General features: G+C 43.4%; 1 protein-coding gene across 1 annotated transcript in view; it reads right to left on the minus strand.

Moving 5' to 3' along the window:
* LOC115195269 (uncharacterized) overlaps positions 1-22,377 on the minus strand; it is a 93,289-nt gene that overhangs the window by 28,361 nt on the left and 42,551 nt on the right. The window contains exons 12-18 of the mRNA XM_029755041.1: positions 18,902-19,010; positions 10,231-10,536; positions 6,614-6,760; positions 5,401-5,532; positions 3,867-3,973; positions 3,640-3,775; positions 1,291-1,395 (exon numbers count right to left, since the gene is read on the minus strand). Coding sequence (XP_029610901.1) covers positions 1,291-1,395; positions 3,640-3,775; positions 3,867-3,973; positions 5,401-5,532; positions 6,614-6,760; positions 10,231-10,536; positions 18,902-19,010 — 1,042 coding nt within the window. The remainder of the gene's footprint in view (positions 1-1,290; positions 1,396-3,639; positions 3,776-3,866; positions 3,974-5,400; positions 5,533-6,613; positions 6,761-10,230; positions 10,537-18,901; positions 19,011-22,377) is intronic.

Consider the following 22,377-nt stretch of genomic DNA (forward strand, 5'->3'; position numbering starts at 1 on the left):
CACTCTATAATTACAGCACATTATTATTACAGTACATTATTAATACAGTACATTATAAATACAGCACATTATAAATACAGCACATTATTAACACTGAACATTATTAATACAGTACATTATAAATACAGTACATTATAAATACAGTACATTATTAATACAGTACATTATAAATACAGTACATTGTTAATACAGCACATTATAAATACATCACATTATTAATACAGTACATTATTAATACAGTACATTATAAATACAGCACATTATTAATACTGCACATTATTAATACAGCACATTATAAATACAGCACATTATAAATACGGTACATTATAAATACAGCACATTATTAATACGGTACATTATAAATACAGTACATTATTAATACATCACTTTATAAATACAGCACATTATTAATACATCACTCGATAATTACAGCACATTATTAATACAGTACATTATTAATACGGTACATTATAAATACTGCACATTATAAATACAGCACTTTATAAATACAGCACATTATTAATACATCACTCTATAATTCCAGCACATTATTAATACATCGCTCTATAATTACAGCACATTATAAATACAGTACATTATAAATACAGTACATTATTAATACATCACTCTATAATTACAGCACATTATTAAGACAGTACATTATTAATATGGTACATTATAAATACAGCACATTATTAATACATCACTCTATAATTACAGTACATTATAAATACAGTACATTATAAATACAGTACATTATTAATACATCACTCTATAATTACAGCACATTATTAATACAGTACATTATTAATACAGTACATTATAAATACAGCACATTATTAACACTGAACATTATTAATACAGCACATTATAAATACAGCACATTATTAATACAGTACATTATTAATACAGTACATTATAAATACAGTACATTATAAATACAGCACATTATAAATACAGTACATTATTAATACAGTACATTATAAATACAGTACATTATTAATACAGTACATTATTAATATGGTACATTATAAATACAGCACATTATTAATACAGTACATTATAAATTCAGTACATTATAAATACAGTACATTATAAATACAGTACATTATTAATACAGTACATTATAAATACAGTACATTATTAATACAGTACATTATAAATACAGCACATTATTAATACAGCACATTATGCTGGTAGAGTCATGTTCTATTCTATTCTGAATGGTCATCATTTGTCACGTTGTTAGATAGCATGACTCAGATATAGTGAACATAATAAAGCAGGTACCCTTGAGCATCTTGACAGCCACAGTCCTGCAGCCTGTAGAGTTGTCGATGCCAAAGGCAGACGCCTGCATGACTTTCCCAAAGGCCCCACGGCCCAGAGGTTTCTCTGAAAGGACACAGAGAGATAATTCAAACACAATCTTATTTGTTTCTCAAATGGTGGGGTTGAAACCCAAAGGTGGGTTGTGGTTTAACACTGGGTGGTGGCAGTCTGTCAGAGTCAATGTTTCTAAAGGCTTCAGGTGGGAACCACCTACAGTGAGGGAAAAACGATTTGATCCCCTGCTGATTTTGTACGTTTGCCCACTGACAAAGAAATTATCAGTCTATAATTTTAATGGTAGGTTTATTTGGACAGTGAGAGACAGAATAACAACAATTTTTTTTAGAAAAACACATGTCAAAAATGTTATAAAATGATTTGCATTTTAATGAGGGAAATAAGTATTTGACCCCTCTACAAAACATGACTTAGTACTTGGTGGCAAAACCCTTGTTGGCAATCACAGAGGTCAGACGTTTCTTGTAGTTCGAACCTTCAGCTCCCTCCACAGATTTTCTATGGGATTAAGGTCTGGAGACTGGCTAGGCCACTCCAGGACCTTAATGTGCTTCTTCTTGAGCCACTCCTTTGTTGCCTTGGCCGTGTGTTTTGGGTCATTGTCATGCTGGAATACCCATCCACGACCCATTTTCAATGCCCTGGCTGAGGGAAGGAGGTTCTCAACCAAGATTTGAGGGTACATTGCCCTGTCCATCGTCCCTTTAATGCGGTGAAGTTGTCCTGTCCCCTTAGCAGAAAACCCCCCCCAAAGCATAATGTTTCCACCTCCATGTTTGACGGTGGGGATGGTGTTCTTGGGGTCATAGGCAGCATTCCTCCTCCTCCTCCAAACATGGCGAGTTGAGTTGATGCCAAAGAGCTCCATTTTGGTCTCATCTGACCACAATACTTTCACCTAGTTGTCCTCTGAATCATTTAGATGTTCATTGGCAAACTTCAGACGGGCATGTATATGTGCTTTCTTGAGCAGGGGGACCTTGCGGGCGCTGCAGGATTTCAGTCCTTCACGGCGTAGTGTGTTACCAATTGTTTTCTTGGTGACTATGTGTAACCGATGTGAAATGGCTAGCTAGTTAGCGGTGGTGCGTGCTAATAGCGTTTCAATCAGGTGACGTCACTCGCTCTGAGACCTGAAGTAGTTGTTCCCCTTGCTCTGCAAGGGCCGTGGCTTTTGTGGCGCGATGGGTAACGATGCTTCGTGGAGTGTCAGTTGTTGATGTGTGCAGAGGGTCCCTGGTTGAAGCCCAGGTTGGGGCGAGGAGAGGGACGGAAACAATACTGTTACATATGGTCCCAGGTGCCTTGAGATCATTGACAAGATCCTCCCGTGTAGTTTTGGGCTGATTCCTCACCGTTCTCATGATCATTGCAACTCCACCAGGTGAGATCTTGCATGGAGTTCCAGGCCGAGGGAGATTGACAGTTCTTTTGTGTTTCTTCCATTTGCGAATAATCGCACCAAATGTTGTCACCTTCTCACCAAGCTGCTTGGCGATGGTCTTGTAGCTCATTCCAGCCTTGTGTAGGTCTACAATCTTGTCCATGACATCCTTGGAGAGCTCTTTGGTCTTGGCCATGGTGGAGAGTTTGGAATCTGATTGATTGATTGCTTCTGTGGACAGGTGTCTTTTATACAGGTAACAAACTGAGATTAGGAGCACTCCCTTTAAGAGTGTGCTCCTAATCTCAGCTCGTTACCTGTATTAAAGACACCTGGGAGCCAGAAATCTTTCTGACTGAGAGGGGGTCAAATACTTATTTCCCTTATTAAAATGCAAATCAATTTATAACATTTTTGACATGTGTTTTTCTGCATTTTTTTGTTGTTATTCTGTCTCTCACTGTTCAAATAAACCTACCATTAAAATTATAGACTGATCATTTCTTTGTCAGTGGGCAAACGTACAAAATCAGCAGGGGATCAAATACTTTTTTCCCTCACTGTAGATATCCCAGCTGACCGTTTATAAAACTTGAGAAATTAAAATGACATTGACTGTATATCCAACAAGCCCTGATGAGTCAAACTCTGTTCCCACCCTAGCCAGACCTGATTAGTTACAGTAAACACAGCTCCCACCCTTGACAGACATGATTAGCACAACACAGATAATGCTGATTACACGGGGCACTCCCAGTCATCTCTGATGCAGATAAGATTGTTATGAGAAAGTGATCATATCTATCACTAATCTTAATCATCTCCTCTCTCCCAACTTTATACTTGGTCTGTAACCAATCACTACACAGTGTACCAGGTTGGTAACAAATGATGTAAAGTTATACCCAGTTTGAGGCGGTCTCTGGGGAACTCCCATTGGCCTGGGTCGTACTGTAGCCTATCACACTGCTCCTCCAGAGGCCCCTCCCCTGGGTCCAGGATGATTGAAAGGTACTCAGCCTTGGCACTCGAAGAGTTTGGCTGAGAGTAATGGATTTATATGAAATTATCAAAAATAGGACAGATAGTTACACAATTTTATACACTCATGTCTGCTCCATTTGTGTCTCACCTGTTTGAGTTTACGTATGAAGAGAGTGAGAAGCAGCCAGAAGAGAGTGGCCACCAGACAGGTACAGGTGAGAGTAGGGATCTCCAGAGACAGGCCACCGGATGAGTCTACACAGAGAGAGAGAGAGAGGACTACAATCTGAAGTCAAATGTTTACTGATGATCTGGTGCTTCTGTCCATAACCAAGGAGGGCTGACAGCAGCTCCTAGATCTTCTGCAAAGATTCTGTCAGATCTGGGCCCTGACATTAAATCTCAGTAAGACAAAAATAACGGTGTTCCAAAAAAGGTACCGTTGCCAGGACCACAAATCCATATTCCATCTACACACCGTTGCCCTAGAGCACACAAAAAAACGATACATACCTCGGGCCTAAACATCAGCGCCACAGGTAATTACCACAAGGCTGTGAACGATCTGAGAGACAAGGCAAGAAGGGCATTCTACGCCATCAAAAGGAACATAAAATTCAACATACCAATTAGGATCTGGCTAAAAATACTTTAATCAATTATAGAACCAATTGCCCTTTATGGTTGAGGTCTGGAGTCCGCCCACCAACCAAGAATTCACAAAATGGGACAAACACCAAATTGAGACTGCATGCAGAATTCTGCAAAAACATCCTCTGTGTACAACGTAAGGGAGAGAGAAGAGGATGATTGAAATTAATCTGAGGATTTACACGTTTTAAACTATAGAAATAGAAGCACAGAGATGAACAAGGCCCTCTCAGGAATACTTATTCTCTCCTCCCTCACTTCAAGTAAAATCACTTATCTGACATTTATTTCACTCATGCGCTGCAGTTTTCCACCTTCCCACATGAGGGTGCTGTTCTCTCACTGTTCCTCCGTCCCTCCCTGTCTGTCCCAGCCTCTGATCAGGGTGGAAACGGCCCAACAGGCTCAAACACAAACAGCCATCTTCCTCATTCATCTTGGTGTTTTTCTGAAGATATAGAAATAGCCTCAGTTTACGGGGCAGCAGAGTGGGGCTTCCGAAGGAAATCAAAAAGGGAGACAGCTTCCTTCCTGACTTATTAGAACACAACAACACTCAGCCACTCCTCTCCATGGTCAGGCTAGGGAGCTTCCGCTAGCTGCTACTCAGTGAGTGGGCCCTCCAAACAGGGGTGACTGACACTGTAGACCAGCCTCTACTGGAAAGGACTGGGTCACGCACCAAAGATTCTCTAAAGAAGGGAAAATCAATCAAGATGTATAAGGATAGCAGCACTATCTAAAGCAGTGTCTCGTTTTGTCTTTAACACTGACCCTATTAGCTGAGGCTTTACTCTTCACCCTTGTTATAATAGATCATGATTCGATTACTGTTAGATGTATAAGATTGATCATCTAATTGGTTGTCATTCGTACCCTTTAACACTCACATCCCGGCTATCACAAGAGTGTTTATCCACAGGCACCAACATGACCAAATATGGAAGAAACCCATCTTGGATGGTTATAGAACGAGAGAGGAGAGAGAGTTGAGTGTATTCTACAGTTACTATTGGTCAATGGATCCTTACTGTGAACCCAGATGTAGGCGGAGCTCTCAGCAGAGCCTCTCTCATTGGTTGCCTGGCAGGTGTACAGACCCTGGTCCTCCACTGTGATTCGGTCAATGTGGAGGTTCTCGCCTCCTTGTGCTATGACGATACCTACACATGAGAAACAGAACATGTCACAGTCATTTCCCAACACCAACTTCAGGAGTCATTTCCCAACACCAACTTCAGGAGTCATTTCCCAACACCAACTTCAGGAGTCATTTCCCAACAGTTTCTCTCTCATCTTCCTGTATTTATTCAGATTTATTCAGATCAGTGCAGGTGAAGTAAAAAAGAGGAGGAGAGGAAGTCATTTTAGACTATTGACACTCCAAGTCACCAAGCAACTCAACTTTCACTGTTGTAATATTCCCATATATACTGAACAAAAATATAAAACGCAACACGTAAAGTGTTGTTCCCATGTTTCAAGAGCTGAAATGAAAGATCTCAGAAATGTTCCATAGGCACAACAAGCTTATTTCTCTCAAATTTTGGGCACAAATTTGTTTACATCCCTGTTAGTGAGCGTTTCTCCTTTGCCAAGATAATCCATCCACCTGACAGGTGTGGCATATCAAGAAGCTGATTAAACAAGATGATCATTACACAGGTGCACGTGGTTCTCGGGACAATAAAAGGTCACTCTAAAACGTGCAGTTTTGTCACACAACACGATGCCACAGATGTCTCAAGTTTTGAGGGAGTGTGCAATTGGCATGCTGACTGCAAGAATGTTCACCAGAGCTGTTGCCAGAGAATTGAATGTTCATTTCTCTACCATAAGCCGCTTCCAATGTTGTTTTAGAGAATTTGTCAGTATGTCCATTTGGCAGTACGCCCAGGACCTCCACATCTGGCTTCTTCACCTGCAGGATTGTCTGGGACCAGCCACCCGGACAGCTGAGGAGTACTTCTGTCTGTAGTAAAGCCCTTTTGTGGAGATAAACTCATTCTGATTGGCTGGACCTGGCTCCCAAGTGGTTGGGCCTATGCCCTCCCAGGCCCACCCATGGCTGCACCTCTGCCCTGTCGTGTGAAATCTATAGATTAGGGCCTAATTAATTTATTTCAATTGACTGATTTCCTTATGAACTGTAATCTCAGCAAAATCATTGAAATTGTTGCATGTTGCGTTTCTATTTTTGTTCAGTATAGTTGAGAAGGGATATAAGATCACTGTGCCTCCCACCTGATCCTTGAAGCAGTGTGTGTTGGTCCTTGTACCATGTGATGAATGGGCGTGGCACTCCGTGGGCGCGGCAGATGAGTGTCACTGAGCTGCTGATGTTCACGCTGCAGTCAGACAGATTCTGTAACAGCACCGGAGCCTCCAGTACTGTGGAAAACACACACCATGAGTGTGTGTGTGATTAGGAGCGCATGTGTGAGAGAGAGAAGTGTGTGTGTGTTGTTAATAACCAAATGGCCAAGGTCCACATGAACAGAGGTCCTCATTGCATCACAAAATATTGAGTTACTTCAATGTCAAGTGAATAAATTCCAACAGAACAGATGAGTCATAAGTTATACAGTAGGTCCATGAATAGTCATACAGTAGGTCCATGAATAGTCATACAGTAGGTCCATGAATAGACATACAGTAGGTCCATGAATAGTCATACAGTAGCTCCATGAATAGTCATACAGTAGGCCCATGAATAGTCATACAGTAGGTCCATGAATAGACATACAGTAGGTCCATGAATAGTCATACAGTAGGTCCATGAATAGTCATACACTAGGTTCATGAATAGTCATACAGTAGGTCCATGAATAGTCATACAGTAGGTCCATGAATAGTCATACAGTAGGTCCATGAATAGTCATACAGTAGGCCCATGAATAGTCATACAGTAGGTCCATGAATAGTCATACAGCAGGTCCATGAATAGTCATACAGTAGGTCCATGAATAGTCATACAGTAGGTCCATGAATAGTCATACAGTAGGCCCATGAATAGTCATACAGTAGGTCCATGAATAGTCATACAGTAGGTCCATGAATAGTCATACAGTAGGCCCATGAATAGTCATGCAGTAAGTCCATGAATAGTAATACAGTAGGTCCATGAATAGTCATACAGTAGGTCCATGAATAGTCATACAGTAGGTCCATGAATAGTCATACAGTAGGTCCATGAATAGTCATACAGTAGGCCCATGAATAGTCATACACTAAGTCCATGAATAGTCATACACTAGGTCCATGAATAGTCATACAGTAGGTCCATGAATAGTCATACAGTAGGCCCATGAATAGTCATACAGTAGGTCCATGAATAGTCATACAGTAGGTCCATGAATAGTCATACAGTAGGTCCATGAATAGTCATACAGTAGGTCCATGAATAGTCATACAGTAGGTCCATGAATAGTCATACAGTAGGTCCATGAATAGACATACAGTAGGTCCATGAATAGTCATACAGTAGGTCCATGAATAGTCATACAGTAGGTCCATGAATAGTCATACAGTAGGTCCATGAATAGTCATACAGTAGGTCCATGAATAGTCATACAGTAGGTCCATGAATAGTCATACAGTAGGCCCATGAATAGTCATGCAGTAGGTCCATGAATAGAATTAGTGTCATTTTTCCTTTTCTTTCTCTACAAATGGAACGCAGGGATATTTGACATCCGTCCCTGGACCCCTGCCATGCTCTGACCACAATGTGTGTGTTAGTGACACATTTCTGTGTGCGTGTATGTGTGTGTGTTTCAGCTGACCTGGGTTCCTCTTGGATTTGTAACCTTAAAACCACTCAATTTGAAACATTACTCACCACCTAGACTACAAAGACTACAATTGGATGACCCCCCTCCCTCTCTGTCTCTCTCTAGTTAAAAGCCCACGGGGGTCTTTGAGAGGAAGTCTATGCGTCGAGGTATGGTGAGCAGCAGCAGTAAAATAAATGAATAAAAGGCACTTAAGTAATGTGGGACTGATTGTTGTTTCCCATATCTTCCTCCAGGACAACAATTGATGATTGTCTGTGAGTCCGTGGTTTGACAGTGTCTGATTGGTTGATTGTTCCTCTGGCCCTGTGAAGGGGCCTGTAAATGTGGCATTGTGGGAAGTGCCATTGTGTCCTCTTCCTCCTGATGAGGGAGCATTCCCACGTGAAAGAAAGAGGTGCAGGGAGAGAGAGAGCAGGAGAGCAGACTGAGACAGGGAGAAACACAGCAGGAGAGCAGACTGAGACAGGGAGAAACACAGCAGGAGAGCAGACTGAGACAGGGAGAAACACAGCAGGAGAGCAGACTGGGGCAGGGAGAAAGACAGCAGGAGAGCAGACAGACAGGGAGAAAGACAGCAGGAGAGCAGACTGAGACAGGGAGAAAGACAGCAGGAGAGCAGACTGAGACAGGGAGAAAGACAGCAGGAGAGCAGACTGAGACAGGGAGAAAGACAGCAGGAGAGCAGACAGACAGGGAGAAAGACAGCAGGAGAGCAGACTGAGACAGGGGGAAAGACAGCAGGAGAGCAGACAGACAGGGAGAAAGACAGCAGGAGAGCAGACAGACAGGGAGAAAGACAGCAGGAGAGCAGACAGACAGGGAGAAAGACAGCAGGAGAGCAGACTGAGACAGGGAGAAAGACAGCAGGAGAGCAGACAGACAGGGAGAAAGACAGCAGGAGAGCAGACTGAGACAGGGAGAAAGACAGCAGGAGAGCAGACTGAGACAGGGAGAAAGACAGCAGGAGAGCAGACTGAGACAGGGGGAAAGACAGCAGGAGAGCAGACTGAGACAGGGAGAAAGACAGCAGGAGAGCAGACTGGGGCAGGGAGAAAGACAGCAGGAGAGCAGACTGAGACAGGGAGAAAGACAGCAGGAGAGCAGACAGACAGGGAGAAACACAGCAGGAGAGCAGACTGGGGCAGGGAGAAAGACAGCAGGAGAGCAGACTGAGACAGGGAGAAAGACAGCAGGAGAGCAGACTGAGACAGGGAGAAAGACAGCAGGAGAGCAGACTGAGACAGGGAGAAAGACAGCAGGAGAGCAGACTGAGACAGGGAGAAAGACAGCAGGAGAGCAGACTGAGACAGGGAGGGGCCCCAGGAAACTACGGGACTACGGTTCCCAAGCACTGATCTAACTGTGTGTGTGTAGGTGTATCACTGTGTGTGTAGGTGTATCACTGTGTGTTTGTAGGTGTATCACTGTGTGTGCGTAGGTGTATCACTGTGTGTGAACGTGAGTGTTTATGTACATACCAGGTGCTGAAGGAATGGCGTTATTCCCATAAAATGTAAAGGGACATATAGCCAATCCATTAAATTCATCAAAGCAATTCTGCTGAGTTGAAATGACAGGTGTGAGCACATCTATGAGTATGTTGATTTGAGTATTACCCTGTTTGTCCATGGATGTGTGAATGTGTCATAGTAATTACAATGATGATGATAATGATGATGGTAATGACGATGATAATTATGATGGTAATGATGATGATGATGATGATCGTAACGATGATGATACTGATGATGGTAACGATGATGATACTGATGACGGTAATGATGATGATACTGATGATGGTAATGATGATGGTAACGATGATGATACTGATGACGGTAATGATGATTATACTGATGATGGTAATGATGATGATAATGATGATGGTAATGATGATGGTAATGATGGCGTAACCGTGATGGTAATGACAATGATAATGATGATTGTAACGATGATGATAATGAAGACGGTAATAATGATGTAACGATGATGATATTGAAGACGTAATGATGATGGTAATGATGATGATGATCAGAGTGGTCCTGTGTGAGAGGTCAGAAGGCTCACCTGTCACGTCCACCTGTGTGTCCAGATGTGTGTTCTGTCCCGTCAGCAGGTGATGGGCGGAGCAGCGGTAGGTTCCAGAATCCCCCGCCGTCAGGTTGCCAAGCAATAGACTCAGAGTGTCAGAAAACTCTCCTGAGGACAGTTCACCACCCAGGGAGGGGGTCGGGGGTGTGGCCTCTGCTGGGTCAGTCACCCGTTGCCATGACAAATTGGTGTACAGGTGCTTATTGGCTACGCAGGTGAGGTGTAGGTCTCCTCCCTCCCTTGGCTCATCCTCCTGACTCACACTGAAGCCTCCTGGGACGTCTGTGAGAGGGAGGGAGGGGGAGACAGAGAGGGAGGGGGGAGACAGAGGAATCGGGAGAGAAGCAAAGAAGGAGGGGGGAGAGAGGAGAGGGAGAGAGGGGGAAGGGAGGGAGAGAGGGAAATACAGAGGGAGAGGGGGAGGTAGGGAGGGAGAGAGGGAAAGAGAGTGAAAGGGAGGTAAGGTAGGAGGGAAGGAGGGAGAGAGGGAGGGAAAGAGAGTGAAAGGGAGGGAGGGAGGTAAAGTAGGAGGGAGAGAGGGAGGGAGGGAGGGAGGGAGGGAGGGAGGGAGGGAAAGAGAGTGAAAGGGTGGTAAGGTAGGAGCGAGGGAGGGAGGGAGGGAGGGAGGGAGGGAGGGAGGGAGGGAAAGAGAGTGAAAGGGTGGTAAGGTAGGAGGGAGGGAGGGAGGGAGGGAGGGAGGAAAAGAGAGTGAAAGGGAGGCAAGGTAGGAGGGAGGGAGGGAGGGAGGGAAAGAGAGTGAAAGGGAGGTAAGGTAGGAGGGAGGGAGGGAGGGAGGGAGGGAAAGAGAGAGAAAGGGAGGCAAGGTAGGAGGGAGGGAGGGAGGGAAAGAGAGTGAAAGGGAGGTAAGGTAGGAGGGAGGGAGGGAGGGAGGGAGGGAGGGAGGGAGGGAAAGAGAGAGAAAGGGAGGCAAGGTAGGAGGGAGGGAGGGAGGGAAAGAGAGTGAAAGGGAGGTAAGGTAGGAGGGAGGGAGGGAGGGAAAGAGAGTGAAAGGGTGGTAAGGTAGGAGGGAGGGAGGGAGGGAGAGAGGGGGAAGGGAGGGAGAGAGAGTGAAAGGGTGGTAAGGTAGATGGGAGGGAGGGAGGGAGGGAGAAAGGGAGGGAGGGAGAAAGGGAGAGAGAGGGATGCAGAGATTCAGTTCCTATTCAAGCCACTCTGGTCTACACCTCTCTATACAAACAGCTCTGAAAACCTTTTTAACACCACAACAAACCTCCCTGCCCACCATCTCACTTGACCTCCAACGAATCTGACTCCTACTCTCAAGTGTTGACCAAGCCGCCATTTTCTTAACCTTTGATGACAATGTTGAATAGCTATTGTGGGTAAAAGCAGCCAGAGGAATACAGTGAAAAGGCCTTTTATTTACTTTAGTTATTTGAAATTTCCTGTGGAAACGGCTCTAGGGTTTCCTGATGGCAGATAGTGTTTATCTTTCCCGAACACCCCTAGGTCTCCCGAAATAAAGAGGGCCTGGCGGCCCAGGGAAGTGACTCGATAACAGCCCCAGGTTCCTGTTGCACTCAAAAACACACATTCACACACACACAGGGGACGACACACACACACACACACACACACACAGGGGACAACACACACACATACACCCACACAGGGGACAACACACACACACAGGGGACAACACACACATGGGACAACACACACACACACAAATGCGACACACACAGGGGGACAACCCAAACACACAGGGGACAACACACACACATACACACACACAAATGCGACACACACAGGGGGACAACACAAACACACAGGGGACAACACACACACACACACACACATACACACACACAAATGCGACACACACAGGGGGACAACACGAACACACAGGGGACAACACACACACACACACACACACACACACAGGGGTAACATACACAGGGGACAACACAAACACACACACTCACACGGGGGTAACATACACAGGGGACAACACAAACACACTCACACGGGGCGACACAAATACAAATACACAGCAGACAACACACGCTCACGCACACACACAGAATCCAACTCACACTAGCACACAGACAGGGATAATACACACAGAATCCAACTCACACTAGCACACAGACAGGGATAATACACACAGAATCCAACTCACACTAGCACACAGACAGGGATAATACAAACAGAATCCAACTCACACTAGCACACAGACAGGGATAATACACACAGAATCCAACTCACACTAGCACACAGACAGGGAAAATACACACAGGATCCAACTCACACTAGCACACAGACAGGGATAATACACACAGGATCCAACTCACACTAGCACACAGACAGGGATAATACACACAGAATCCAACTCACACTAGCACACAGACAGGGATAATACACACAGGATCCAACTCACACTAGCACACAGACAGCGATAATACACACAGGATCCAACTCACACTAGCACACAGACAGGGATATTACACACAGGATCCAACTCACACTAGCACACAGACAGGGATAATACACACAGGATCCAACTCACACTAGCACACAGACAGCGATAATACACACAGGATCCAACTCACACTAGCACACAGACAGGGATAATACACACAGGATCCAACTCACACTAGCACACAGACAGGGATAATACACACAGGATCCAACTCACACTAGCACACAGACAGGGATAATACACACAGGATCCAACTCACACTAGCACACAGACAGCGATAATACACACAGGATCCAAGTCACACTAGCACACAGACAGGGATAATACACACAGGATCCAACTCACACTAGCACACAGACAGCGATAATACACACAGGATCCAACTCACACTAGCACACAGACAGGGATAATACACACAGGATCCAACTCACACTAGCACACAGACAGGGATAAAACACACAGGATCCAACTCACACTAGCACACAGACAGGGATAATACACACAGGATCCAACTCACACTAGCACACAGACAGCGATAATACACACAGGATCCAACTCACACTAGCAGACAGACAGGGATAATACACACAGGATCCAACTCACACTAGCACACAGACAGGGATATTACACACAGGATCCAACTCACACTAGCACACAGACAGGGATAATACACACAGGATCCAACTCACACTAGCACACAGACAGGGATAATACACACAGGGGATAAAGCGCCCACCACCTCTGTCCTATCTCCATGGCAACATATTGACATACAGTACCAGTCAAAAATTTGGACACACCTACTCATTCAAGGGTTTTTCTTTCTTTCTTTTTTACTATTTCCTACATTGTAGAATAATAGTGAAGACATTAAAACTGTGAAATAACACATATGGAATCATGTAGTAATCAAAATATATTTTATATTAGAGATTCCTCAAAGTAGCCACCCGGAATGCTTTCCAACAGTCTTGAAGGAGTTACCACATATGCTGAGCAATTGTTGGCTGCTTTTCCTTCACTCAGCGGTCTAACTCATTCCAAACCATCTCAATTGGGTTGAGGTCTGGTGATTGTGGAGGCCAGGTAATCTGATGCAGCACTCCATCACTCTCCTTCTTGGTCAAATAGCCCTTACACAGCCTGGAGATGTGTTAGATCATTGTCCTGTTGAAAAACAAATGATAGTCCCACTAAGCCCAAACCAGAAGGGATGGCGTATCGCTGCAGAATACTTGGTATCCACGCTGGTTAAGTGTGCCTTGAATTCTAAATAAATCACAGACAGTGTCACCAGCAAAGCACCATCACACCTCTTCCTCCATGCTTCACGGTGGAAACCACACATGCAGAGATCATCTGTTCACCTACTCTGCGTCACACAAAGACACGGCGATTGGAACCAAAAATAAAAAATTTGGACTCCTCAGACCAAAGGACAGATTTACACCAGTCTAATGTCCATTGCTCGTTTTTCTTGGCCCAAGCAAGTCTCTTCTTCTTATTGGTGTCCTTTAGTAGTGGTTTCTTTGCAGCAATTCAACCATGAAGGCCTGATTCACGCAGTCTCCTCTGAACAGTTGATGTTGAGATGTGTCTGTGACTTGAACTCTGTGAAGCATTTATTTGGGCTGCAATTTGTGAGGCTGGTAACTCTAATGAACTTATCCTCTGCAGCAGAGGTAACTCTGGGTCTTCCTTTCCTGTGGCGGTCCTCCTGAGAGCCAGTTTCATCATAGTGCGTGATGGTTTTTGAGACTGCACTTGAAGAAACTTTCAAACTTCTTGAAATGTTCTGTATTGTCTGACCTTCATGTCTTAAAGTAATGATGGACTGTAATTTTTCTTTACTTATTTGAGCTGTTTTTGCCATAATATGGAGTTGGTCTTTTAACAAATAGGGCTATCTTCTCTATAGCACCCCTAACCTCTCACAAAACAACTGATTGGCTCAAATGCATTTGCATTTGTATTTATTTGTATTTATTATGGATCCCCATTGGCTGCTGCCAAGGCAGCAGTTACTCTTCCTGGGATCCGGCAAAATTAAGGCAGTTATACAATTTTAAAAACATTACAATACATTCATTACAGAATTCACAACACACTAAGTGTGCCCTCAGGCCCATACTCCACTATCACATATCTACAACACAAAATCCATGTGTACGTGTGTGTATAGTGCATATGTTATCATGTGTGTGTATGCATATGTCAGTGCCTATGTTTATGTTACTCACAGTCCCCTCTGTTCAATAAGGTGTATTTTTACCTGCTTTTTAAATCTAATTTTACTGCTTGCATCAGTTACCGGCATGTCTTGTGGGGTATGCATGGGTGTCCGAGCTGTGTGCTAGTATTTTAAACAGACAGCTTGGTACCTTCAGCTTGTCAACACCTCTTACAAAAACAAGTAATGTGGAAGTCAATCTCTCTTCCACATTGAGCCATGAGAGATTGACAAGCATGTCATTAATGTTAGCTCTCCGTGTTCTTTTAAGGGCCAGCCGTGCTGCCTTGTTCTGAGCCAACTGCAATTTTCCCAAGTCCCTGTTTGTGGCACCTAACCACACTACTGAACAGTTGTCTAGGTGCTACAAAACTAGGGCCTGTAGGACCTGCCTTGTTGATTGTGTTAAGAAGGCAGAGCAGCGCTTTATTATGGACAGACTTCTCCACATTTTAGCTACAGTTGTATCAATATGTTTTGACCATGACAGTTTACAATCCAGGGTTACTCCAAGCAGGTTAGTCACCTCAACTTGCTCAATTTCCACATCATTCATTGAGATTTAGGGTTTAGTGAATGTTTTGTCCCAAATGCAGTGCTTTTAGTTTTGGAAATATTTAGGACTAACTTATTCCTTGTTCCATTCCGAAACTAACTGCAGCTCTTTGTTAAGTGTTGCAGTCATTTCAGTCTCTGTAGTAGCTGACGTGTATAGTGTTGAGTCATCCGCATACATAGACACACTGGCCTAACTCAAAGCCAGTGGAATGTCGCTAGAAAGATTGAAAAAAGCAAGGGGCCTAAACAGCTACCCTGGGGAATTCCTGCTTCTAACTGGATTATGCTTGAGAGGCTTCCATTAAAGAACACCCTCTGTGTTCTGTCAGACAAGTAACTCTTTATCCACATTATAGCAGGGGGTGTAAAGCCATAACACATATGTTTTTCCAGCAGCAGACTATGATCGATAAGGGTCAAAAGCGGCACTGAAGTCTAACAAGATAGCCCCCACAATCATTTTCTCATCAATTTCTCTCAGCCAATCAACATTAATTTGTGTAAGTGCTGTGCTTGTTGAGTGTCCTTCCCTATATGTGTGCTGAAAGTCTGTTGCCAATTTGTTTACTGTGAAATATCATTGTATCTGGTCAAACACAATTTTTTCCAGAAGTTTACTAAGGGTTGGTAACAGGCTGATTGGTTGGCTATTTGAGCCAGTAAGGGGGGCTTTTCTATTCTTGGGTAGCGGAATGACTTCCCTCCAGGCCTGAGGGCATACACTTTCTAGTAGGCTTAAAATGAAGATGTGGCAAATAGGAGTGGCAATATTGTCCGCTCTTTTCCTCAGTAATTTTCCATCCAGATTATCAGACCCCGGTGGCTTGTCCTTGTTGATAGACAACAATAATTTTTTCACCTCTTCCACACTGACTTTATGGTATTCAAAAGTACGATTCTTGTCTTTCATAATTTGGTCATATATACTTGGATGTGTAGTGTCAGCGTTTGTTGTTGGCATGTCATCCCTAAGTTTGTTCATCTTGCCAATGAAAAAGTCATTAAAGTAGTTGGCAATATCAGTGGGATTTTGTAATAAATGAGCCATCTGATTCAATGAATGATGGAGCCGAGATGGCTTTAAGAAGGAAATAAATTCCACAAATGAACTTTTAACAAGGCACACCTATTAATTGAAATGCATTTCAGGTGACTACCAGATGAAGCTGGTTGAGAGAATGCCAATAGTATGCAAAGCTGTCATCAAGGCAAAGGGTGGCTACTTTGAAGAATTTCAAATATTAAATAGATGTTGATTTGTTTAACACTTTTTTGGTTACTTATTGATTCCATATCTGTTATTTTATAGTTTTGATGTCTTCACTATTATTCTGCAATGTAGAAAATAGTAAAAATAAAGAAAAACCCTTAAATGAGTAGGTGTGTCCAAACTTTTCACTGGTATATCCACACAAAAATCCATACACACAGTCATCAATGTGGTTGATTTTAGATGAACATCACAGTGACTCAGAAAGAGTGGAGGAGGAATTGAGACAGTGAGAAACAAAGGACAAGAGGAAGAGAAAGAGAGAGTGAATTAAATGAGAAAGAGGAAGAGACTGGGAGAGATGGGTGAGGCAGAGATGATATGACATCCTTCATAGTTAGTCATTGATAGATTTTACATTGTGACACATATACAGATGTAGGATCTTAATTTGAGACAGTTTGCAACAGCAGGAAAATAATCCACAGCAATAGGATATGTGAATTATTATGTGGACATTTTTTGTAGGGGTTGACACATTTTTCTTGAGGGTCAATCAAGTCTGACATTTTAAACTGGAAATTACAAAATGTAGAAGCCTTTTAATACCTTGAATACACTACAAGTTTGCATTTCCTGCAATGCAGGAAAGTTTCAGCAACAAAAGAGTGATCAAATTAAGATCCTACATCTGTACACACTAATGTATGCAATTGTGCACATACTGGTAGTACTATACTGTGTCATGACGTTGGCCTGTGGGTAAGGTTTATGACCCCCCCCATAAATACCTTTCTCCCTTCCCCTCTCTGACCCTACTGAAGGACTGCTGTCCTGAAGGACTGCTGTCCTGTTAAATATAGAGAGTCTGGGAACATCAAACAAATGGGGAAAAGGAACCATATTTTGGTAATAAAACCAGTTGGAAATATTCTTGGGAACGTAATGAGTATGTATGTCAGTTCGGTTGTCATCTGAGACATTATGACTGATGACAGGACGACATAAACTGTACCTGGGAAAGTATACACCCTCTAGTTATCAGAGTCACATGGAATTGTTATGCAATTGAAATGTTTGATATTGAAATTGTTTGTTAGGAGATTAAATGTAATTTTAGCTTCCAAATGAGAGAATTGGGTTTTCATAAGGAAAGTGCCCTGCTTGATCAGTGGCCCACCCCTGTGAAGAGACAGGGGTTATAAATGATGAAACACATCCTTCCCCCTCTCCACTATATAAGCCTTTGACGAAAAGATAACCACGTTGTTCCAGTACGTGAGGTCTGCAGCCTCTACGTTAGAAGGACACACATGTCAAGTACAGAACTAAGCCAACCTCGGCGTGAGCTTTGGTGGCGAATGGTATGAACTTTGAGCTTATTCACTACAGAAGTGATACTTCCTAGCCGTTGAGTTAGCAGCGGCCGCTGTAGACGTGGGCTAGGAAAGGACGGACGACGGATCCAGTCTAACAACCAGACGAAGATACCACCACGTACCCAATTTACCACCAGAGACATTCTTCCGAGGACAGGAAGATCTGTTGGCCAACCCGGCCAGCATCTACGACCAATCTACCGAAGCGCAGCTCAGAGTAAATATTTATTGCATTTTCCTTTTCCAAATGGGCGGTAATTTAGAATGCATAAGATAATGTATTTACGATAGCATAGCTGCTGTTTCTTTGTTCCTAAATCTTCCCGCTCTTTCATTCAAGCCCAACCCCCTTTCCTTTGTGTAACCAGCCATCATGTATGACATCATTTGTATTCGGTGTATTTGTAATTCTGTGTGATTAGTTTAGGTATTTAGTAAATAAATAATTAAACCCAATTTTGTATTGCTGATTCAACTTGTTAGCCAGGGTTCGTGAAGATAGCCAAGAATTTACAACTTTCATTATGAGATTGAAAATAAGACAAGGGTTAATATTGACTGCTATCGATGTAAAATATGACTAAGTATTTTAAGAGTTTATTCGGAAGATAACGGCTCTATAAACGTTCTTCCGTGGTGCCCCGACTTTCTAGTTAATTACATTTACATGATTAGCTTAATCAGGTAATATTAATTACAGAGAAAGGATTTTATAGGTTAGCATGTCATATCACTTAATCCGGCATAGCCAAAGACACGACAACTGCAAGTCATGATGAAGGATGTAGTTTGATTTTGTGACTGAGTGTGATGTCATTGTACTGTACCTGTTATATAGAAGGGCATGTCCAGCTCATCCTTGCCCACAGAACTAGAGGCAATACAGCGATACACTCCAGACACAAATGCCTCAGCAACCATCAAAACCCCCACGGTCTGTGGGAAATACACACACACACACACTTTTCCTCTGCTGCCACCGATAACAGCGGTCACATTTGACATTTTCCATTGAGAAGACAATAGAGGTATGTGAACCAGCCCTACTGCCCACCTCCAGACCACAGGGAAGCTAAACACATTACACACTCTCCATTAACCCTACCCTACACTACCATCAGACAGCATCCCTAGCCGCGTACTCAGAGTATGCACAGACCAGCTGGTTGGAGTGTATACAGACATAGTCAATCTCTCCCTATCCCAGTCTGCTGTCCCCACTTGCTTTAAGATGTCCACCATTGTTCTTGTACCCAATAATAAAATAAAATAAAATACATTTGTATTGATCACATACACGTGTTTAGCAGATGTTATTGCGGGTGTAGAGAAATGCTTGTGTTCCTTGCTCCAACAGTGCCGTAGTATCTAACAATACACAACAATACACACAAATCTTCAAGTAAAAGAGCGGAATTAAGAAATATATAAACATTAGGACGAACAATGTCGGAATGGCATTGACTAAAATACAGTAGAATAGAATACAGTATATACATATGAAATGAGTAAAGCAGTACGTAAACATTATTAAAGTGACTAGTGTTTCGTTATTAAAGTGACCAGTGATTCCATGTCTATGTATACAGGGCAGCAGCCTCTAAGGTGCAGGGATGAGTAACGGGGTGGTAGTCGCCTAGTGATGGCTATTTAACAGCTGTTTTTCATTCTCTCCCAGCTTTGATGAACCTGTACTGAATTCGCCTTCTGGATGGTAGAGGGGTGAACAGGCCGTGGCTCGGGTGGTTGATGACCTTGATGACACACAATACCCCACAATGACGAAGCGCAACAACAGGTTTCTAGAAATGTTTGCACATTAATAAAAAATAAAAAACAGAAATACCTTATTTACATAATTATTCAAACCCTTTGCTATAACACTCGAAATTGAGCTCAGGTGCATCGAGGCACATTGATCATACTTGAGATGTTTCTACAACTTTATTGGAGTCCACCTGTGATAAATTAAATTGATTGAACCTGATTTGGAAAGGCCCACACCTGTCTATACAAGGTCCCACAGTTGACAGTGCATTTCAGATCAAAAACCAACCCAAGAGGTCGAATGAATTGTCTGTAGAGCTCAGAGACAGGATTGTGTCGAAGCACAGATCTGGGGAAGGGTACCAAAGAATTTCTGCAGCATTGAAGGTCCCCAAGAACACAGTGGCAGCCATTATTTTTTAAATGGAGGAAGTTTGGAACCACCAAGACTCTTCCTAGAGCTGGCTGCCTGGCCAAACTGAGCAATTGGGGGAGAAGGACCTTGGTCAGGGAGGTGACCAAGAACCCGATGGTCACTCTGACAGAGCTCCAGAGTTCCTCTGTGGAGATGGGAGAACCTTCCAGAAGGACAACCATCTCTGCAGCACTCCACCAATCAGGCCTTTATGGTAGAGTGGCCAGACGGAAGCCACTCCTCAGTAAAAGGCACATGATAGCGCGCTTGGAGTTAGCCAAAAGTCACCTAAAGGACTTTCAGACCATGAGAAACAAGATTATCTGTTCTGATGAAACTAAGATTGAACTTTGGCCTGAATGCCAAGCGTCACGTCTGGAGGAAACTTGGCACCATCCCTACGGTGAAGATGGCGCCGGAGAGGATGGCTTTCATTTTATTGGCTGTTAACCAATCATGCTATTTTGTTTGTTTTTTCACAATGTTTGTAACTTATTTTGTACATAATGTTGCTGCTACCGTCTCTTATGACCAAAAAGAGCTTCTGGACATCAGAACTGCAATTACTCACCTCGAATTGGACAAATAATTTTTCTTAATTGGGTCGGACAGGAATGATACACTCCAAACACCCGAACAGGCCCCCATCCCCGTCATTCGCTGGAAAAAGACATTGAGATTTCGCGGAAGGAGGTCGGGGTACCTTTTGTGAGGGTCAGGCGACGAGTGGCTAATCTGCCTTTGCCATCCGTACTGTTAGCCAACGTTCAACCGCTGGAAAATAAATGGGACGAACTGAAAGCACGTATATCCTACCAACGGGACATTAAAAACTGTAATATCTTATGTTTCACAGAGTCGTGGCTGAACGACGACAATAATAACATACAGCTGTTGGGTTATACACTCTATCGGCAGGATAGAACAGCAGCCTCTGGTAAGACACGGGGCGGCAGCCTATGTATATTTGTAAACAACAGCTGGTCCTCAGATCCTCAAAAGGTTCTACAGCTGCACCATCGAGAGCATCCTAACTGGTTGCATCACGGCCTGGTATGGCAACTGCTCGGCCTCCGACCGCAAGGCACTACAGAGGGTAGTGCGAACGGCCCATTACATCACCGGGGCCAAACTTCCTGCCATCCAGGACCTCTATACCAGGCGGTGTCAGAGGAAGGCCCTAAAAATTGTCAAAGACTCCAGCCACCCTAGTCATAGGCTGTTCTCTCTGCTACCGCATGGCAAGCGGTACCAGAGCACGAAGTCTAGGTCCAAGAGAATTCTACACAGCTTCTACCCCCAAGCCATGAGACTCCTGAACATCTAATCAAATGGCTACCCAGACTATTTGCATTGCCACCCCCCCCCCCCCACGCTGCTGCTACTCTGTTATTATCTATGTATAGTCACTTTAACCTCTCTAGGGTAGGGGCAGTATTTGCACGGCCGGATAAAAAACGTACCCGATTTAATCTGGTTATTACTACTGCCCAGAAACTAGAATATGCATATAATTATTGGCTTTGGATAGCAAACACCCTAAAGTTTCTAAAACTGTTTGAATGGTGTCTGTGAGTATAACAGAACTCATATGGCAGGCCAAAACCTGAGAAGATTCCTTACAGGAAGTGCCCTATCTGACCATTTCTAGGGCTTCCTCACTCTCTTTATTGAAAACTGAGGATCTCTGCTGTAACGTGACACTTCCTACGGCTCCCATAGGCTCTCAGAAGGCGGCAAAACGTTGAATGATGACTTTGCAGCCCATGGCTGAAAAACAGTAGCGCATTTGGATAGTGGTCGATCTGAGAACAATGAGACTGGGGGCGCGTGCACGAGCCGACACCATGTTTTTATTTTTTCGTCTTTGAACGAAAACAGGGTTTCCCGGTCGGAATATTATCGCTTTTTTATGAGAAAAATCACATAAAAATTGATTTTAAACAGCGGTTGACATGCTTCAAAGTACGGTAATGGAATATTTAGAATTTTTTTGTCACGAAAAGCGTCACGCGCATCACCCTTCGTCACCCTTCGGATAGTGTCTTGAACGCACAAACAAAACAGAGGATATTTGAACATAACTATGGATTATTTTGAACCAAACCAACATTTGTTATT

Source organism: Salmo trutta, chromosome 6, assembly GCF_901001165.1.
Source record: "Salmo trutta chromosome 6, fSalTru1.1, whole genome shotgun sequence".
NCBI classification, from domain to species: Eukaryota; Metazoa; Chordata; class Actinopteri; order Salmoniformes; family Salmonidae; genus Salmo; species Salmo trutta.